Source organism: Delphinapterus leucas, chromosome 7 (assembly GCF_059928025.1).
Source record: "Delphinapterus leucas isolate spDelLeu-1000000601 "Yukka" chromosome 7, BTC_Dleu_Yukka2, whole genome shotgun sequence".
Taxonomy (NCBI): Eukaryota; Metazoa; Chordata; class Mammalia; order Artiodactyla; family Monodontidae; genus Delphinapterus; species Delphinapterus leucas.
In genome coordinates, this window is record NC_143135.1 from 84,952,924 (window position 1) to 84,974,094 (window position 21,171).

The window sequence follows — 21,171 nt, forward strand, 5'->3', positions numbered from 1 at the left end:
TGGGTGATGGCTAGTTCTTGAGATGGGATCCAGAATATAAGTAGAAGTACTGGGCTGGAGGAGGGGCCTGGCCAATAATACAGTAAGAGAAAGGAATTAAAAGATGGAAGGACAGAAGTCTGAAGATTTCATGGGAGAAGAAAGGAAAGATGCCATTTATTTTTGCAATGAAGTATGGATGGAGGTAATCTACTGGAGGAGGAAGGGGAGTAAGAGGTTATGAAATGAAACAAGTGTACAAGGGAATGCAGTGGAAGAGCAAGCCCAACAGAGAAAAATAGGACAGGATTGTTGGGTAGTGTTAAGTTCCCATTTGAGGTCTGAGTTTGAGTTTAAAGAGAAACCACTCAACCTGGTTTTGGGCTTTTGTCCAGCAATGTTCAGCTACTTGGGTGTAGGCATGAAGAAGACTGAGAGGGTTTATTGAAGGTTGTGATTTTATTACTTATGTACAACAGAGGAAAAGGGGCTAGGTTGTAGATATTTTCAAGAAAGTGATTACATAACATGTATATCCTGACCTTGTCCTATGGGTGGAAACCTTAGGATGGTTCTCTTCAGTTTAATTAAGTTGCTAGTGGGGATTTCACTTCCTTATCTCCCCATCCCCCAGTCACCCATCTTGTCCAGGGTCCCACTTTCTGGAGATGGAAGTGGAGCTTAGGAGTGTTTGGGGCCATGGAAGAGGAAGTCATCCAAATATAGTCCCATGGGCTGAGCAGACTTAAGGTGATTGCTTTTATGCAATATGGAGAAGGCAGCTGCCTCTAAGATACCCTCTCCCAAGAAAGGCAAGTAATACACCCGTCATCACTGGCAAGGTGTGGCATCCTCCTTCACAGCAAAGTAGGATCTTCTGGATTAGGAATAAGGATAGAAATTGATATAGGGATACAGTTCAATTCCAGTTACAGTTAGGCTTAGGGTTGGGTTTAGGGCTGGATTTGTGGGTCTTCCTGGTGCCAGGCAATGGTACAGTCTTTCGAGGTGAACTCTTCTTTTTCTCCATGTAGTACCCAAAGGTCTAGGAAGCCCCAATAGCCATCTTCCTCCCTCTCCCACTCCAAAATCTTGAAAACCCTTGATGCCCCATCTAGTTTTTCACCAGTTCTTTGTTTATTGATTAAACTTTACATACTACCTTTATATGCACAAAGCTTTGTTTTTTGCTTCTTACAAATGAAAAGCTTTGACTTTATAGCTATTGTGTCAAAAATGGACTTCAAGAGCCTATTTTGGAAGTAACAATCCCAAACATCCTGGAAGCAACAGGTGCTTTAGGGTCTGCTAGTCTTGTTTGGATTCTATAATGAAGTGTGAAAAAAATAAGCACAAACATATTTTTCAGAGATTTATATCATACAGCTGAGTGGGGAAAAAAAGATGTTAAAGAGTATGTTTTTTTGTTTGTTTGTTTTACCGGTACGCGGGCCTCTCACTGCTATGGCCTCTCCCGTTGTGGAGCACAGGCTCCGGATGCGCAGGCTCAGCAGCCATGGCTCACGGGCCCAGCCACTCCGCGGCATGTGGGATCTTCCCAGACCGGGACACGAACCCGTGTCCCCTGCATCGGCAGGCGGACTCTCAACCACTGCGCCACCAGGGAAGCCCTGTTTTTTTTTTTTAATGTTTTAATTCACAAGAAATTTATTATAATTGTGGTTGTCTCTGATTAAGGGAGAATGGATGCCTGAGGGACTGTGGAGGAAGGGGGCCTATTAAAATAAATTTCCTACAACACTTCATTATGAAAAATTTCAAACATGTAGACAAGCTGAAAGATTTTACATAGAGAACACTAGTAAACCCACCCCCACATTGTCATTAACATTTTTGCTAACTTGCTTTGTCCCCTTTCTATGCAACCATCAATCCATCTTATTAGGACCTCCCAGGTGGTCCAGCCGTTAAGACTCCGCACTCCCAATGCAGGGGGCTCAGGTTCAATCCCTGGTCAGGGAACTAGCCTGCATGCCGCATCTAAAGATCCTGCGTGCCACAACTAAAGCTCTAGCCTGCATGCCATAACTAAAGATCCTGCGTGCTGCAACTAAGACCCGGCTCAGCCAAATAAATAAAATAATTAAATAAATATTTTTAAAAATCCATCTTTTTTGGATACATTTCAAAGCAAATAGTAAACATAAGTTATCCCTAAATTCTTCAGCATGAATATCATTAACTAAACTCAAATTTTGTTTACTCTTTTTTCTTTTGAATGAGATGCAAAAATCTTAAGGGTACACTGGCTGAGTTCTGACAAATGCATACACTTGAATAACCCAAATACCTACCACAACACAGAACATTACATTACCCCAGGAAGAGGAAGGAGGCTTTTAACTGTATTCCTTTTAGCACCTTCTGAATTTTATATTATGTGCTTCTGTTCTCTATCTTTAAATAAATATTTAAGCATTTAAAATATTTAAACATTTTAATAATGATGGTTTATAGAGTCTAAACTGGATGAGGAAGAAAGTGAAGACAGGAGGGGATGATAGGTAACAAGGAAGTGGTGGGGTAAATGGAAAGAAGAACTCATTTGAGATCAGACTTTTGTAGCCGTGGTGTTTCCAGAACAAGCGAGTTGGGAGAAAGGAATGTCTTGTTAGACAGTGGGATATTTGAAACTGTTTTCAAAAGTAGTCATAAGTTCAGAGCGTGATCATAGGAATAGTACTGTCATAGGATAGTAGCCCCCTCCAAACCATATGCTCTGAACTGCACATTGTATTTTACCCTTGCAGTATTTACCACAACTCCAATTAAGCAACATTTGGTTTGTATAACTATGCTTAATATCTAGCTCCCTTATTAGACTATAAACTCCAAGAGGGCAGAGGTCTTGTCTGTCTCATTTAATCCTATATTTCCAGTGCCTAGTACATAATAGGTACTCAAACAAGTATTAAATACTTAATTGGATTCTTTAAGCAGGGTCATTAATTTATGAATTAATTCAATTGTTATATCACAGTTTGTCACCTAACTTTTTTTTTATGGTACATAAAGTTGGTTATAATTCAATCAACTTACACTTTAAATTAAGCAGTAGAGTTGGACTAGGGTTGAAGACAACCCAGTTTCACTGGAAAAGGGAACCATAATTATATAAAGTTTATTCCGGACTAGGCCTTTTCTCTGACCCAGCTGTGACCTTGACCAGAGAGGAGCCTCCATTTTCCCATCTGTAGAACAAAGATGACCTCTAAGAGTCATCCCTATGTTGACAATCTGGCAGGACATTACAGGCCTAGTGGCTCTGAATCCTTGTTCTACCACGTAGTCATTGTTTAATCATGCCTAGATTACTCTCTAATATAATCACTGTAAAATGTGGGGTAACTAAGTGGCATGATTGTGCTGATTTAATGAGATAGTACAAAAGTTTTCTAAATTACCCTTCTCCTTCTATTCACTACACAGTAGTCAGAATGATCATGTTGGAATGGGAGTTTGATCATACCACTCCCTCTTCACAAGCCTGCAATGAGAAGCCTGCAATGATTGCCCATCTCACTCAGAATAAAAGCCTGTCTTTACTGTGGTCCACGAGGCCCTATAAGCCCTTATGCTCTTCTTACTCTCTGCTCTGAACATACCAACCTTCTTACTGTTCCTCTGACACTCCGGGCAACTTGCCACCTGTGTTTCCCCCTATTTGGAATGCTCTTCTCCTGCATATGTCCTGGTCTTCTCCCTTATCTCTTTCAAGTCTTTTTGCTCAAATGCCATCTTCTCAGTGAGACCTACTTGGATCCCTCTATTTAAAACTGCAAACTAGGGACTTCCCTAGTGGCGTGGTGGTTAAGAATCCACCTGCCATTGCAACGGACATGGTTTGATCCCTGGTCCGGGAAGATCCCACATGCCTTGCAGCAACTAAGCCCATGTGCCACAAGTACTGAGCCTGTGCTCTAGAGCCCTCGGGCCACAACTACTGAGCCCACGTGCTACAACTACTGAAGCCCACGTGCCTAGAGCGCGTGCTCTGCAACAAGAGGAGCCACTGCAATGAGAAACCCGCGCACCGCAATGAAAAGTAGTCCCTGCTCGCCGCAACTAGAGAAAGACCGCATGCAGCAACGAAGACCCAATGCAGCCAAAAAAAAAAAAAACACTGCAAACGTCATTACCTTTGCCTGCTTTATTTTACCCTATAGCTCTTATTTATCTCTGTACTTCTCTTATTTATTTCTAACATATTATGTGTCAATGAACAGTTTGGAAACGTGTATAATACTAGATATATTCTATATCTATATAGGTTCTATATATAGAGTATATTCTCTTTCTTCTCCCAGTGGTTTGAGGTCTGAAGGGATAAAGCTTAGGGGTTTATGGCTTAGGATATTCTAGGATAATGTGCCTTCAGTTAATCCAAGATTTATATTCATTACCTGAATAACCTCTTATAGATTATTTCACTGCCAGGCACTCTTGAGTAGAAATATTAATAGTTAACACTTTCGTGCATGCATTCATTCATTCATGCAAACAAATATTTAGTGGGTGCCTTCTATGTGCCCTTTCTTCTTGAAGACAGCTATTACAAGCATTTCATTCGGGAATCCCCCGAGGCGGGGGATGAGGGAATACGTCTAGTCCCGCCAGCAGAGGGCGTGCTTTCGCACTCTCCGCAGCCTCCCGGCCCACGAGGCTTTCAGGCTCCCACGCTCGCTCCCAAGCGCGGCCCCGCCCGCCGCATCACGTGACTCGGCCACCGAACCAGAGCTGCAGGGCCCAAGCCGGGCTAAGTTCGTTGCCGGTGGCCTCTGCGGGTGCAACCACAAAGGGTAATCCGAAAGAGTGGGGGGGGGGGCTCGCGAAGTCGATGCTTCCTCTTCCAATTCAGGTCGGCTCCCGTTACCTTCTCACTATTCACCGTTGCTATCTTCCTGAGCGTTTGCATGAGCCCTTTCGTCTGGGGAGGCTCCGGTGACCATGTAGGGGGGAAAAGTGAGGAAGCTCCAGGTGCCTGGGACGAGGTCACCGCTGTTGGCACGCCGCCCCGGCTCCCCCCACATCTCCATTGCGGGCCGGTGGCCCCGTCAGCCCAGGTGGAAACTCCGGCCTGCAGTTGTGGCCTGGCAAGGAGCGCCACGAAATCTCGCGCCGTCTCGCGAGAGTCTAAGTTGAAGGAACATGGCGACGTCTAATCTGTTAAAGGTAAGACCCTCAGTCCAGCTTGGTTTTTACCCTGGGGGCGCTGGGTTCAGCTATTAGGGAATGGCTCGGCCCAGGTTCAGCGGCAAAATGTGGGAGTGTTCAGGGGTTGCCTACCGGAAGGGAAGCCAGGGAGGCTGCCGCCGAGGACCGGAACGCGGGTCTCCGGCCTTGGGGTGGAGAGGCTCTGGTTGTCCCTCTTGCCGGTTGACCGGTGTGTGAAAGGCCCTGCCGAGGGCTGGAGGGGAGCAGTGCTTTCAAGGGACCAGCTCTGGCCTGGGGCTGCAGAAGAAGAGTGGTGCCGGGTCCTGAAGGATAGGGCAGTTAGTATTCTCGGCGTCTCAGTTTCTTCTGAAGCGAGAGCCTAAGGCGCAAAGAAGGAAAATCCAAGAAAATGTTCCATAACAGGTTTTAATGACTGGACCCCCACCTCCTCAATTTCTGTTCTCATTCTGCCTGCATGAAACTACAAGTCAGACAGCAGTGCCTGTCACCCCACTCCCTCCCTTATCTGCATGCTACTCCTTCCCTCCTATCCTCCCTTTCTTAAGTTCATATTTTACCCTTTTTTTCCTTAGGAAACTGTTCCTCAACCCCATTACAGCACACAACCAGATGATTACTGTGGAAGCACTACCATCGTTTTATGGGTTAGGATAGTTGCCTTATCAAAGAAAATGGTTAAACTTAGTTTTATGTATTTGGGATAGCAAGGGAGATGTAGGCCCAGAGAGGCAGATTCTCTACCATCAGTTAAAAAGTTTGGAGGAGAAGAAGGAAGACATGGCGTTAGTTTCTGCTATGCTGTCTTTGTAATAGGAACCTTTTGCCTTAAAAGTATTGACTGAAATGGGGGTAGTGATTAGCTCAGGGAACATAAATACAAAGGATGAACTACTCCTCCCTCAAACCCATCATTAGGCCTTCAGACAGTGTGGATTGATAATAGAAAATAATAGAACAGAAAATATATTAAAATTTACTGTAACCTCACTCATATCTTCTTTAGACTACTACACTGTTAGCTACACTGTTAACTGTTTAATACATGGGACTGTCTCCTAAAATGTAGACCTAATTTTACTAATTTAAGAGGCAATATATCTTTTAAAAGGGGGAGGGACCTCGAACTTGACTGAATTTCTGCCACTTAGAAGCTGTATGACTTTGGGCAAGTTTCTAAACCTCTCCGTGCCTGAGCTTCTTCAATACAGTGGCATTATCAATAGCACCTATTTCATAGGAGCATTGTGAAGATTGAGTTAATATATGTAAAATCTTAAAACAGTGACTGGAACTTAATTAGCACCCAATAAACATAAATTGCTAGAGTTACTATTTCTGCTGCTGCTTCTTTAAGAAAACAAATTCATGGGAATTGAGTAACCCACTCTCTACTCTTCTTTTATAACAGTATAGCAAAGCTCTAATGTGTTAATTCAGAAAGAAAACTTTAACTTGTTAATTCAGAAAGACTCCTGTTAATGCATCCGTGTATTTACATAAGCAGTAGTGTATGTTATTAATTGAAATGTGTTTAAGAAGTAATTGAATTCCTTATTCTTTGTGAATTTTTGACTTGTTGATTACCTGGATATAAAGCAAGGTCTTTTTTCCTCCCAGATTTCTCTCTCAGAAAAGAGTGAGTCACTTTATTCTACTCCATACAAAGCCTTACAAAGGATTGTTTGGAGGAGATATAAGTCTGAAGCTACTTCAGTCAATACTAGTAAGTGGTTACCTTGTAGAGATTGTGAATCGACATCTATAGCACACAACTACCTATAGAATGAAAAAACTGCCTGAATGTCTAGAAATCGGCACTTAGGACTTAGGTTAAAAAGATCGTAATTCAAACAGTTCTGTAACTCAAATAACTTTAATAAATGAAAGGAAAGTGATAATACTTTGACAAACTGGTAAAAGACTCAGTCTCTTTAGTGAACATGAAGAGATGCCAAAGATACACTGGAAAATTTTCAGCAAAATTATTTAATGAAGTGTTAAAAAGGGGGAAAAAGAATTTCTAAATATTTTATATAGTATGTGATTTTAAATGTGTACGGCTAACATAATAAAATGGATATTATAAGTAGACATTTGATTCTTTTATCTGTATCACCAAAAGTTTATGTATTCAAGGTGACCAGAAAACCTTTTGTTTTTCTTTTTTCTCTCATTGCGGGGGTGGGAGGCTGGAGAGGAATTGCCTTGTGTTTATACATTTAGAAGTAGTTAATTAAAAAGTGGGGAAGTTTGTCTTCTTGGAGAAATGCAGTAAGATCCTAACAGAATTCATAGGATCATTTAAATTCAGGTCTGGAGGAGGGTGTGTGAGAGGAATGGAGTGGGAGTTTGGGGTTAGCAGATGCAAACTAGTATATAGAGAATGGATAAACAGCAAGGTGCTACTATATAGCACAGGAAACTATTCAATATCCTGTGATAAACCATAATGGAAAAGAATATGAAAAAGAATGTGTGTGTGTATGTGTGTGTGTGTGTGTGTGTGTGTATGTATATATATATAAAAGTGAATCACTTTGCTGTACAGTAGAAATGAACACATTGTAAATCAACTGTACTTCAATTTAAATAAATAAATAAATAAATAAATTCAAGTCTGGTAGTACCTTGAATAGAGATAGAGCTGGCTGGGGAGTGGCCAACTTAGCCTCATTTCCTTTTTTGACAGGATTAATAGGTTAGTTCATTAGACAAATGCCTTAGACATTGCGCAGTTAGATTTCATCAGAGCATATTTGACAGAATTATCATGTCTTATGGTCAAAATGGAGGGATGTGGGCTAGATGAGAATACAGTTTGAATTTGATTATCAGGTAAACAGCTGTACCTGAAGAATGATGAGTAATAAATCATCAACCCTGAAGGGAGGCCTTTAGTATCCTGCTGAAAAAATATGTCCTCTTCCTGTGTACCAGTAACCTGGTTGGAGTTAAGTTTATTGAATTTGTGGATGAAGAGTTCGAAGGGATAGCTAATAAGTTTATGAAAGATAACAAGGTTCAGAACTTTGCTGTGAAACTTGAAAGTCAGAACACAATGCGATAAAAACCACCTACTTATTTCATATTGGAATTTGATTGTAATAATAATTATATTTACTAACGTAAGTGGGCTATTGCTGGGTTTTGGAAATCTTTTGGATATACAAATATTTGTGTTGTACAATTTTACATATACAGTTATCAGTTGCTTGGGGGTTTATATCTCCCCAAACCTTTCAATATTACTACTTTAAGTTTGCTGTTTTAACATATAATTCTCCTTATTCCTTTACTTTTGCCGTTACCACCTAGGCCTTCAGTGCACATTTTCTTCATTTCCAAGTGATTATCCTATTCCAAATAGCTATTGTTGAAATCTTATTTTGTTAAACCTAACCCTGTTTAATTCTTAGCACATTACTTTATCCAGCTGTTTGAATGCCCTTAACTTTCTTGGTCAATAATACCACAACCTTTTCTAGTTTCCCCTATATTCTCCTCTTTTCCAAGGCACCTGCTACATTGCCTGCTTCCACTTGTTCTTGTTCAGCCTTCTTTTTCCCCCCAGGACTTAGCAGCATGCCTCCTGTTATTTTGTTTCAGTCTCCTTTATTCTCACTTCTATGAGGATAAGAAAGTTCACCTATCCCCCTCATATAAACTTAACCTGTACTCTGCTTTGGCTTCAAACCTCTGCCCTTTTCTCTCTTTCCATTCACTGTCATAGTTCTTAGAAAAGCAGCCCCCAATTGCTTCTTTTATAATTCTTTACCTTTTTCCTTAATTTATTATGACTTGGCTCTCCCCATACCCCCACCCAATTATATTAAAACTGTCAGTCTCAGGATCACTAGCAACCTCCTGATTGCCAAAGGAGATTCTCCCTGGATACATTCATCCTCTATTCTGATATTGTTGCTTGCTTGCTACTTAATGCTTCCCTTTTGGTTTTATGCCATTCTCTGCTTGGTTTCCTATCTCTCAAATCTCATGTGTTTTTCACCTCTCCTCCCCAGTATAATTATTTCTCAGGATTTAATCTTCATCCTTTTTCTGTCTTTGTACTTTTTTTTTTCTGGGTCAGTCTTAACTCCCATGATTTCACTATTTTTATCTCTTAACTCTGATCTGAGGACTAGACTAAAACACAGTGCTGACCATATCACTTTCCAGCTCATTTTTTAAAAAACTATTTATTTATTTGGTTGTGCCGGGTCTAAATTGCAGCAGGCAGGCTCGCTCCTTAGTTGCGGCTCCGGGGCTCCTTAATTGCAGCTTGCCGGCTCTTTAGTTGCAGCACGTGGGCTCCTTAGTTGCGGCATGCATGTGGGATCTAGTTCCCTGACCAGGGATCGAACCTGGGCCCCCTGCATTCAGAGTGGATTCTTATCCACTGCGCCACCAGGGAAGTCCCGCTCATATACCTTTGATAGTTCAAGTTCTTTGAGATCTTTCTAGCTGTGTCTTCTCCCTAATACCTCTCTCCTCCCTCTCCCCCACTCCTCTTTCTCTCTCTCTCTCTCTCTCTCTCTCCCTCTCTCTCTCTCTCTCTCTCTCTCTCTCTCTCTCTCTCTCTCTCTCTCTCTCGCTCTCGCGCACACACACACACACACACACACACACACACACACCCTTACCCCTCCCTCTACCTGGCTAGTTACTTCTTGATTTACTGCATACCAGAGTCTTCAAGACTTTTTATGTTTGCTCTTTCGTTGTTTTTTTTTTTTAATATTTATTTATGGGCACGCGGGCTTTCCTCTAGTTGCGGTGTGTCAATTTTCTCTCTCTAGTTGTGGTGCATGGGCTCCAGGGCACGTAGGCTCTGTAGTTGTGGCACTCAAGCTCTCTTGTGTGAGCTCAGCAGTTGTGGTGTGCGGGCTTAGTCACCCTGTGGCATGTGGGATCTTAGTTCCCCGACCAGGTATCGAACCTGTGTCCCCTGCATTGGAAGGCAGATTCTTTATCACTGGACCACCAGGGAAGTCCCTCTTTGCTGTGTCTCCTGTCAGGAATCCCCCCCTCAGTATTACCCTGTCAAAATCCTATTTAGTCATCAAGACCCAGCCTAGATACCTCCTTTCTTTGTCTTTTTTTTTTTTTAATTTTTAAACTATGTATTTATTTATTTGGCTGTGCCGGGTCTTAGTTGTGGCATGCAGAATCTCCGTTGCCGTGTGCAAGATCTTTAGTGTCAGCATGCGGGATCTAGTTCCCTGAGCAGAGATTGAACCTGGGCACCCTGCATTGGGAGCGCAGAGTCTTAACTGCTGAACCACCAGGGAAGTCCCTCTCCTTTCTTATTAGTGTTCTCATTTGGAATTTAATTGTTGCTTACTCTGCACAGGCATAACACTGCATCAATCTCTTCTAGCACTTAACATTTTTAAAAATTTAATTAATTTACTTATTTATGGCTGTGTTGGGTCTTCGTTTCTGTGCGAGGACTTTCTCTAGCTGTGGCAAGCGGGGGCCACTCTTCATCGCGGTGCGCGGGCCTCTCACTGTTGCGGCCTCTCTTGTTGCAGAGCACAAGCTCCAGACGTGCAGGCTTAGTAGTGTAGCACTTAACATTTTCCCTTCTGTATTAATTACAGGATATGTTTACATATATATCTAACTCCCTTTCTAGACTGTAAGCAGTATTAGTTTAGGGACTTTATAATCTGTTGATGCTTTAACCATTTAGCGCAGTGATTACTCGTGGTAGGTGCTCCATAAATGAGTGATAGTTGATTGAAAAGAGAAGTCTAGTGCATGCATTGTAGATGCTCAGTAAATGAGTGTTGATTGGTTAAAGGGAGGAATTTTCTGCCTTTATTCCCTTCTAAGTAGATCTAGAGAGGGGGAGAGAGGGGAGTAGAGGTATAAAACCAACCCACAAGGCAATCCAAACTTAAAACTGAAATATGGAGGACACTACTTTTTTCAGTGGAAACTTTTTTACCCTTTGAGAGGAAAGAAAATGGAAATACAAAGAAGTAGTTCAAAGTGTGTGTAGAATTTATTTTTTATTTAAATAATTTTATAGACACATGTGCAAGGCACCGGGATGCAAAGATAATGCAGAACAATGTCCATGCTCTTTGGGAATTATACTACTACAGATACTAAAGGAGATAAAGTACTAATGATTTGTTTTAAGGCAAGAACTTTAGGAGTGCTATGTGTTGTATTGGTCCCTCATAGACATAGGAGATCACTGCTGGTGGGATGATCAAGGAAAGTTTTATGGAGAAAGCATTAGAGCTGGATTTTGAAGAATGGGTAGACTTTTTGTAGGTGATGATTAGGGGAAAATTTGGTAGAACATGCTTGGCAAAGAATATGGATGTGATACTAAGATTTGAATAGTGTCAGTGAATGTGGTTAAGATACACAACTGGATAATTCTTTTTAATGTCTGTTTAAACATAAATGAGAGCCTTATTTAGAACCCAACTTTTCATTGGGTTGATGGAAATTGCCCTTTTGAATGGACGTCTAAGAGGAATGTGATCCTTAGGGCCACCTTCCTTCACTCCACTGGCCTGTCCTAGAGACCTGGTTACATTTGACACTCACAGCTGAGGGAGAAAACCAATTCGAGGGTGTGTAGATTGGCCATCACTAGAGGTGGGAGTGGGAATAGAGGACTAAATCATCACTTACTATAAAACTGTGATAAATATAAATGTGAAAATCTTTCATGTTCTATGAAAATATAAATGAGTGAGCAGTTACCATAATCTGGAGGTGATATATGTAAATTAAAGCTACTAACAGGAAGTGACAGTTTAAGGTACACTTTAGAGATCAGTCATTTATCAATGGATTAGAAGAGAGGAATTTCAGACTGCAGGAGGGTTTCAAGAGGACACTAGGCATCCATCTGGTGGACAGAGAAGAAGGGTGGAAAAGAGAGACAGACAGGTGTTTCTTATTAGGTATTTTGTTAGGGTCCTAGTGAACCTAAGTTGTATCACAGAAAGTCATGGCTCTTGCCTTGGTATAGTAATAGAGTAAATTGGTGCCTTATAGGCTCTGTAAACAAGTAAACAAGTTACAGCTCAGGTTAAAACGTTGGTCATTATACATGGAGTACATAGAGGTAAGTAACATCAAGGGTATTTGATCTGTATAACTGGGCTTGTTCATTCCACAGATACCTTAGTATCCACTCTGTGCTGAATCCTATTCTAAGTGTCAGTGATACAGCAGTGAATAAGACAGACAAGGTCCCTAGTGTTTGGAGCTTATATGCTAATGCATAAATACTAACACCAAAGAAATAAGTTAACACATTGGGAAGTTTTTATAGTAATGAGGTCTGTGATGAAAACAGTATAATCAAGAGTGCTCAGAAGATGGTGCCACTATTTTACTTATTTATTTACAGCAGAAAATAATTTTTTCCCCTAAATACAGCTTTCAGTTATGTTCTGTTGAATTTTCCTTCCCTGCTATTCGATGACATTTCAGCCAGATCCCATAGTTTTCTGTTTTATTTTTTTAAGTACTGTTTAGGGAATTTCTTGGAGGTCCAGAGGTTAGGAATCCATACTTCCACTGCGGGGGGGGCTCGGGTTCGATCCCTGGCTGGGGAACTAAGATCCTGCAAGCCGAGCGGTGCAGCCAAAAATTTTAAAAAGTACTGTTTAGTCTGAATTAAAATTTCATTCTCATAGCCAATCAAAGTAACTGTCCTACCTGCTCAAGACCTTGGCTCTGGATCTGCAGAAAGGAAAAGGGAATGACATTCTTCTTAGGTTGGCTTGGGAAGGCTTCTCTGAGGTGACAGTGACACTGAGACCCAAATGATTTGCTTTCTAGGCAAAGGTCTGAGGTGCAGTGGTGAGCTTGGCATATTTGAGTAACACCTTTAAAAGGGTGGTGTGGCTGGAACATATTGAGAATTGCCAGTATTCAAATATATACTGTAGTTTTGTGGTTCTTTTGTTTAATGGGGATTGCAAATGTGGTTTTTGTTTTTTGTTTTTTATGGTACACGGGCCTCTCACTGTTGTGGCCTCTCCCGTTGTGGAGCACAGGCTCCGGATGCACAGGCTCAGCGACCATGGCTCACGGGCCCAGCCGCTCCACGGCATGTGGGATCCTCCCGGACCGGGGCATGAACCCGTGTCCCCTGCATCAGCAGGCGGACCCTCAACCACTGTGCCACCAGGGAAGCCCTCTATTACTTTTAAAACATTTTGCAAGCCAGTAGGGTTTTCTGTTTCTCATGTGTTTATTTAAGCACTCCTATTTTTTAACATAGTACCAAATTTTATATTTACACATAAGCAGTTATACATCTACTCTTTCTTGGGATTAGGTAACATGGAATTGTTGTAGATGAATTCATTGCTTGAAAAAGCAGTTTTGAATTTCAGTGGGAGGTGTGCAGATTTTTAAATCAATGATATATTCTAGAAAGATCTATATAGCATCTTTCATTACTGGCCTATAACACCTCCCTCCACTCCAATATATTACAAAAAATTATTTTTTTTCTGTAATTTACCTTCTTCCTAGTGCACGTTTGTTTATCTTTGAAACAACCACCAGGGCTATAAATAAGAGATTGTGGGACTTTACTGTCAAAATTGTTTAGAACTGATACTTCTACTAGGGAATATTTTTCAGGTAAAGCTGAATGTATTTTATTTGGGTCTGGGCAACCAACATGTTATATTAAGAGATCCTGATTTCTTTGTACTGATTAGAGCAGGGAAAGGGAACTGAACCTTTGTTCACCTGTTTTTCTTTTCATTTTTCTTTACCGTTTTTATCCTCTCCGTGAGAAACTTTACACTGATTTTTTTTTTTAATATTTATTTATTTATTTTGGCTTCGCTGGGTCTTAATTGTGTCTCGTGGGATCTTCGTTGTGGCATGCAGGATCTTTTTAGTTGTGGCATGCGGACTCTTAGTTGCAGCATGCATGTGGGATCTAGTTCCCTGACCAGGGATCAAGCCTAGGCCCCCTGCATGGGGAGCTTAGAGTCTTAACCACTGGACCACCAGGGAAGTTCCTACACTTTTTTTTTCCCCTCAGCCCTTGGGGTTTTACATTAAGTAAAAAGCAATTCAGTAGTAGATAAGCTTTTATCTTATTTAAAATTAAGAAAGAAGAAGGGAGAACGCAGGGAAAAAGAAATGAACCCCAAGAGTTACAACTTCAACATTTGCTTTTATTGGACAATACATCCAAAATGCATCACCTCTTATAAACCATCCAACTCAAATGCATTATTCCCCTGGCATTTTTTTTCTATGGTCAGTGATTCCACCAGCCGTTCATAAACGTTCATTCAAGTCAGAAATCTGAGAGCCATGTTGTATTATCCAACAGGCAGAGCAAGCACATGTCCATTATCCACAATTTAAGAAATACTGTACTGGAAAGTGAATTACTTGAGGACCTTTCATTTATGTGTCCCAGTGACTAGCATAATTCTTCATGTACAGCAGGTAGTCAGATGTTTGTTGAATGAATAAGTGTAGTAATGAATGATTAAGAATCCCACCTCCAAAATAAGTTCAAACTCTTTCATTAGTAGTTATTTTTTGTCCTTAAAATTAGTTGTTTGGGTTTTTAAAAGTACAAGCATTGTCAGAATTTGTTAAAAAATTTTTTTTTTACCTCTATAAAAGAATCCTAAAAGCTTTTTTTTTTTTGACTCATTTATGGGTCAAAAGAAACCTAAAAGTTTTAAAGGGAAGTGGAATGTGAAATTTTTCGTTTCAGTGGAAAAATGTGTCCTCCCACTCCCCCACTATGTTTAAAGAGAAATATGTCTTTTATGTAGTGATGCTTCCACCTTATGGCTTCTAGATAATTGCCACTAAATTTTTATAATCATAGATTTTTTTTTTCCTTCAGTTTATAAGCCTGATGAGGTGAAGCCAAGGGCTGGATCTGGCCCATAGGTTAGAAGTCCTACCATTTGTCTTCCAGGAAAGGTCCAGGGAGTATTTAAGAATGTGTCTGTAACAGAACTAAACTGCTTGGATTTGACCCCTTGCCCTGCCACTTACTGCTTGTAACCTTAGGGAAGTAACCTAACCTAATTACAGTGTACAGTTTTTTCACCTCTAAAATGATAATAATTGTCACCTAACGCATAGGGTAGTTGTAAAGATTAAATAAATTAATATTTGTAGGTATATATTTAGAATAGAACCTGACACATAATTGGCAATCAGATGTTATAAGGTAAAATGATAAAAGTGATGGAGTGATCTATACTGAAGTTAAATAATAGAGGGTATAAATAGCTGAACTCATTTTATCACAGATCTCAGATGTTTGAACTACCCTTGGAAATGTAAAGGAGACTATTTAAAGATAAAAGGAAATGCTCTTTTGTACCACATTTATCACATGTACAAAATTTATTGGTTTCTATAACCCCGAATTAGCCAAATGCCATATATTTGTAATGAAAGAAATAGTAGAAAGTCTTGCAGTGGAATAATTAAGCAAAAATATAATCAGAAATTTTTTATCATTCCAGTTTCAAGCATCCTACTCTGATTACCCTCTCCTGTTTTTCTAACTCATTCTAGTGCTTTTATTCTGATCATCCAGCTCCACTATGGTCTCCAACTCATTGATTCTGCCTCATTGTTTAATGTCTGAAATCTCTGGGTTTATAGTTTTCATCAAGTTAGGAAACATTTTAGCCTTTATTTCTTCAAATATTCTCTGAATCCCAAGATTCCGGTTATATGTAGATGAGGTCATTTGATGTTGTTTCACAGCTCACTGATATAATTTTTAATTTTATTTATTTATTTATTGACGTATAGTTGATTTGTAATGTTGCTTTAGTTTCAGGTGTACAGCACAGTGATTCAGTTATATATATTCTTTTCCAGATTCTTTTCCCTTATAGGTTATTACAAAATGTGGAGTATAGTTACCTGTACTATAAAGTAGGTCTTTGTTGGTTATCTGTTTTATTTATAGTAGTGTGTATGTGTTAATCCCGAACTCCTAATTTATCCCTCCCTGATACTTGTTTTTAAACAACTTTTGTTTCTGTGATGTTCATGCTTTCTGCTATTTTCTTAAATGTGTGGAGTGTATTCATAATAGCTAGTTTAACATCATTGTCTACTAAAACTATCATCCACGTCATTTCTGGGTCAGTTTCCTTTGTTTGGTTTTTCTCTTGATGGTGAGTTTATATTTTCCTGCTTCTTTGCCTGCTTGATAATTTTTGATTGGATGCCAGACGTGTGTTTTATGTTTTAGGGGCTGGATTTTTAAAATTTCCTTTAAATATTTAAATATTTTGGCTGTGACACAGTTAAGTTACTTGGAATCAGTTTGATCCTTCTGAAGCTTGCTTTTAAAGTTAGAGTGGGTCCAAACAGCACCGAAGGTACGGCTACTTTGGTGTCATTATAGATGCAATACCTTTCTGAAGACTGCCAGATGCCTAGCATATTAAGGAGTGTTTCCACTCTGGCTGGTAGAACGTGAACTATTACTAGCCCTGTGTGGACTCTGGTGATTGTTTTGTCTACTCCTTTCAAATGATTATTTCCCCAGTCTCTGATAGTTTTCTCACTCACATGTATAGGTCAATATTTAATAGTCAGAGGCTTGAGTGGAGTCATCTACATATCTCCAGAGCTCCCTGTGTGTGCAATTTCCTTTTTTCTGATACTCTGTGCCACGCATTTTCATCACTTTGGCCTCCCCAAACTCTGAACTCTTGTCTTCTAAACTTAGTGAAACCACCAGGCTGTTTGGGGTCCTTCTGCTTATGCTCAGTCCTGGAAACTCTAGGCAGTATGCTTGGGCATTTGTAGGGCTCACCTCATTTGTTTATCTTTTCTCAGGAAACACTGTCCTGTACTCCCCTTTGGTTTTCCAGTTGTTCAAGCAGGAGGAGAAATCTGGCACCTGTTATTCTATCCTGGTTGGAAGCAGAGGTCTCTGTCTTTCATCATCCTGTTGTCCTTTCTCTTCCCCTTACCCAGCATAAATTCTCTGTTCAATCATTATAATCTCTTCCTGGAATACACTTTTGACTCCTTTGCTCCTCTCTTGTTTCACTGGGGAAAACCACAACCCTGGATCCACCTCTTCACCTTTTAGTGCCATCTATGCAGTTGAATGTTGCAGGAGAAAAAGATACACACATGCTATTTTCACTTTAAATTCATGACCACAAACTATAATTGAGCCCAGTCACACTGTACTTCCATAGTCATTTATTCTTCCACTTTTCTAGATGTCTGTTTCACATCTTTTCTCTCAAAATTTTGGCACCTCCTCCCCCATCTTCCACGGCATTTTCCTTATTTCCATATCACTGAGAAGCTGAAGCAATCAAAAAGGAACTTTTCACAGTGGTGTGGTGCCACATCTACCCTCCTACCCACATCTGCACGTACCATGTACTTTGCCTTCTCCTCTTAGCATATAGTCAGTTCCTCCATCTGTGCATTAGATTCCGTTCCCTTTTGCCTGTCCAGGGCATTTAAAATTCTCCAACAGTTTCCTTCTTTTCTCCTACATCATCAGTATTATATCTTGGAACATACTTATCAGTATACAAACATACTGTATTCCATCTAGATGGGTGGGATAGGGGGGAGGGAGGTCCAAGAGGGAGGGGATATATGTATACATATAGCTGATTCACTTCACTGTACAGCAGAAAATAACACAACATTGTAAAGCAATTATACTCCAATAAAAAAAATTTTTTTTGATTCCCTCTCACCCTATCAGTTATCATACTGTTTCTGTGCTCCCTTTTTTTTTTTTTGCAGTACGCGGGCCTCTCACTGTTGTGGCATCTTCCGTTGCGGAGCACAGGCTCCGGACGCGCAGGCCCAGCGGCCATGGCTCACGGGCCCAGCCGCTCTGCGGCACGCGGGATCCTCCCGGACCGGGCCACGAACCCGTGTCCCCTGCATCGGCAGGCGGACTCCCAACCACTGCGCCACCAGGGAAGCCCAGGGGGCTACTCTTCATTGCGGTGCGTGGGCTTCTCATTGCGGTGGCTTCTTTTATTGTGGAGCACGGGCTCTAGGCACGCGGGCTCAGTAGTTGTGGCACATGGGCTTAATTGCTCCGTGGCATGTGGGATCTTCCCGGACCAGGGCTCAAACACGTGTCCCCTGCATTGGCAGGCGGATTCTTAACCACTGCGCCGCCAGGGAAGTCCGAGTGAGTTTTATAGAATGTTAGAAGAGGCAATACAGAAATAAGGCATGATTGGCTAGGAGGTCAGGGATATCCTTATAAGGTAAGCAGGTCCTATTTTTTAGGTAAGGTTAGCTAGCTAAAACTGAGTTAGAGGATTGTGATTGGTGTTATGTTTCCTTGACAGTGAGGTGTTTCCCATATGTGCAGGCTGATTTAAGTTTAGATTTTTGATGTGGGCTGAGCCAATGGGGTGGCCTCTGTTTTGCTGTTCCAATATACAAATTAACTTTACTAGACAAAAACCTTAGAGTCAGGCTTTATTCCTTTCTCTCATCCCAGATGCCTGCTGTCAGGAAATCTTGTTAGCACTACCTTTAAAACATATAAAATCTAATTACTACTCACTACCACCGTGGTCCATGTCACTATTATTTCTAACCTTGCCTCCTACACTCAGGTTTAACACTTGCCCCTTTAATGTATTCTCAGCATAGCAATCAGGAAGATTTAAAAATATAAGTCAGATCGTGTCACTTCTTGCTCAGAATTTTTTAATGGTTCCCTATCTCACTTATAGTAGAAGCCAAACTTTTTACAATGGCAAGGCCCTACAAGATCCGGCCCTACGTTGCTTCCCTGACCTCATCCACTCTCTCCTCTGTCCTTATTTTGCTCTGCTTTGAATACATCAGGCATGCTTCTACCGTAGGGCCTTTGCAATGGCTGCTTCCTCTGCCTGGAATATTCTTCTCCCAGTTATCCCCCATGGTCAATCTCCCATCAGCTTCCCCATGGCCCATCTGTGTGTTTGAGAAGAAGAGTGCCTCTGAGGGAATTAGTTGTGGTGTAAAAAGTGAAGGATAGAGGGACAAGGATATGGCAAATGTTGAAATCCTGTTGGTGAAAGAGAGCCAGTGGGTGAGATAATCTTAGACTTATTAGCTATTCTGAGTGGTAATGAAAGACTTAAGCAGAAGAGACTTGTAGCACATCAGTAAAGATGAGGCAGCCTTTAGTTAGCCATTGGAAAAATTCATAAATCAGGGTTCGTAATTTGAAGGTGTCTTCGCCTATTAATTTCTTTTGTAGATAGTAGGTTTGGTGTCCTGCTGCTTAGTTTTGATTTAATTATATGCTTTTCATTTTAACAGAGAATAGGTCAAAGAACTGCTTGAACATCGTTTCTGGAATCTATTATAAAAGCTTAATAGGAAAATTCAATTATTTAATTTCTCCTTTAACTGAGTATTAGAGGAAAATGTTTCTGTAGTTAATCTTGTATGTTTCATCAAATAAGAGACAGTGTTTCCTGTCATTTTACCATAGCTGATAGATTTGAGAGCCTAACCAGTATTTATCTCATACCTGTTTAGTCTTCTGTACCTTTTTGATTGATTATTTATTTATTTATTTATTTTTCTTTTGCGGTACGTGGGCCTCTCACTGTGTGGCTTCTCCCGTTGCGGAGCACAGGCTCCGGACGCGTAGGCTCAGCGGCCATGGCTCATGGGCCTAGCCGCTCCGCGGCATTTGGGATCTTCCCGGACCGGGGCATGAACCCATGTCCCCTGCATCAGCAGGCAGACTCTCAACCACTGTGCCACCAGGGAAGCCCCTATTTTTTATTTTTTTAAAAATAAATTTATTTACTTATTTTTGGCTGTGCTGGGTCTTTGTTGCTGCGCGAGGGCTTTCTCTAGTTGCAGCAAGTGGGGGCTACTCTTAGTTGTGGCATGCGGGCTTCTCATTGTGGTGACCTCTCTTGCTGCGGAGGATGGGGTCTAGGCGTGTGGGCTTGCTTCAGTAGTCGTGGCTCACAGGCTTTAGAACGCAGGCTCAGTAGTTGTGGCGCACGGGCTTAGTTGCTCTGCGGCATGTGGGATCTTCCTGGACCAGGGCTTGAACCTGTGTCCCTTGCATTGGCAGGCGGATTCTTAACCACTGTGCCACCAGGGAAGCCCCGTTTTTTTATTTTTAATTGCAGGATTTACACTAAGTTTAATTTTGTAAGTTGCCAGAATCGCTTATGGAAGTAGACCTATTTAACATTATAAAATATTCTCTTATTAAGAGGGTATTATGTTGCTCCATGTCATAGTCAAGAAAAGATTTGCATGTCCTTTCTGTGGTTCTTCCATATTTGTTTATTTGCACACCCTTTTCTCAGAGGGAAGAGTAAATGAAGAAATGATGGTTATAGGAAGATATTAACAGAAAAATTGTAGCCAGCCATGATTAGTACACGAAATATATACCATGGGATCTCAAATCTGACTGAATTTCTCTTTAGCCAACACTAAGGAAAGCAAAGTTACCTACATGATTCACTTAAGTTCATAAGGTAGAAACAAACTAGTTTTTCAAGGGAGAAGCACAGTTAATCCCAGTACTAAATTTTGAGTATCTCCCATGGGTCCCTATAATAAGAATACTTTGTGATAAAAGTAGGTACCTGGGGCAAGAAAGTACAGTAACTTTTAGGATCAGCTGTGTTTGTAGATGTAAGAAGTATCATTTGCTTTCACAAGAGTTTAATGTTAGTCAGTGGTTCTTAACCTTTTTGGGGTCATAGACCCTGTAACATTTTTATGTAGTTTTATTGTGAATTTGCTAAACATATAAATTCTGGACTCATCTCAAGAGATTCTGATCCAGCCAGTGTGTGGTAGGTTTTATAAAGGTATGTGTAAGCACCATCCTAGGTGATCCTGACGTAGGTTCTTGTTAGACCATATGTTTAGAAACTGCTTCTGGAATATAATTTCAGGGAGTTCGAACATTACATCAGTACATGGATCTTATCTCATACAAGTGAACAACATTCTCAACAATTGTATGGT

The 21,171-nt window shown here is 40.8% G+C and overlaps 1 protein-coding gene across 3 annotated transcripts in view; it reads left to right on the forward strand.

Annotated features, from left to right (window-relative positions):
• The first annotated feature begins 4,724 nt into the window (after positions 1 to 4,724).
• CUL5 (cullin 5) overlaps positions 4,725 to 21,171 on the forward strand; it is a 96,844-nt gene continuing 80,397 nt past the window's right edge. For 2 of the 3 annotated variants that reach the window (XM_022561611.3, XM_022561613.3), the window contains exon 1: positions 4,726 to 5,172. In XM_022561611.3, the coding sequence (XP_022417319.1) occupies positions 5,149 to 5,172 (24 nt within the window). In that variant the 5' untranslated portion in view covers positions 4,726 to 5,148. Of the gene's footprint in view, positions 5,173 to 17,952; positions 18,162 to 21,171 lie in introns of all 3 variants that reach the window. The other variant, XM_089915510.1, reaches the window with a different exon arrangement.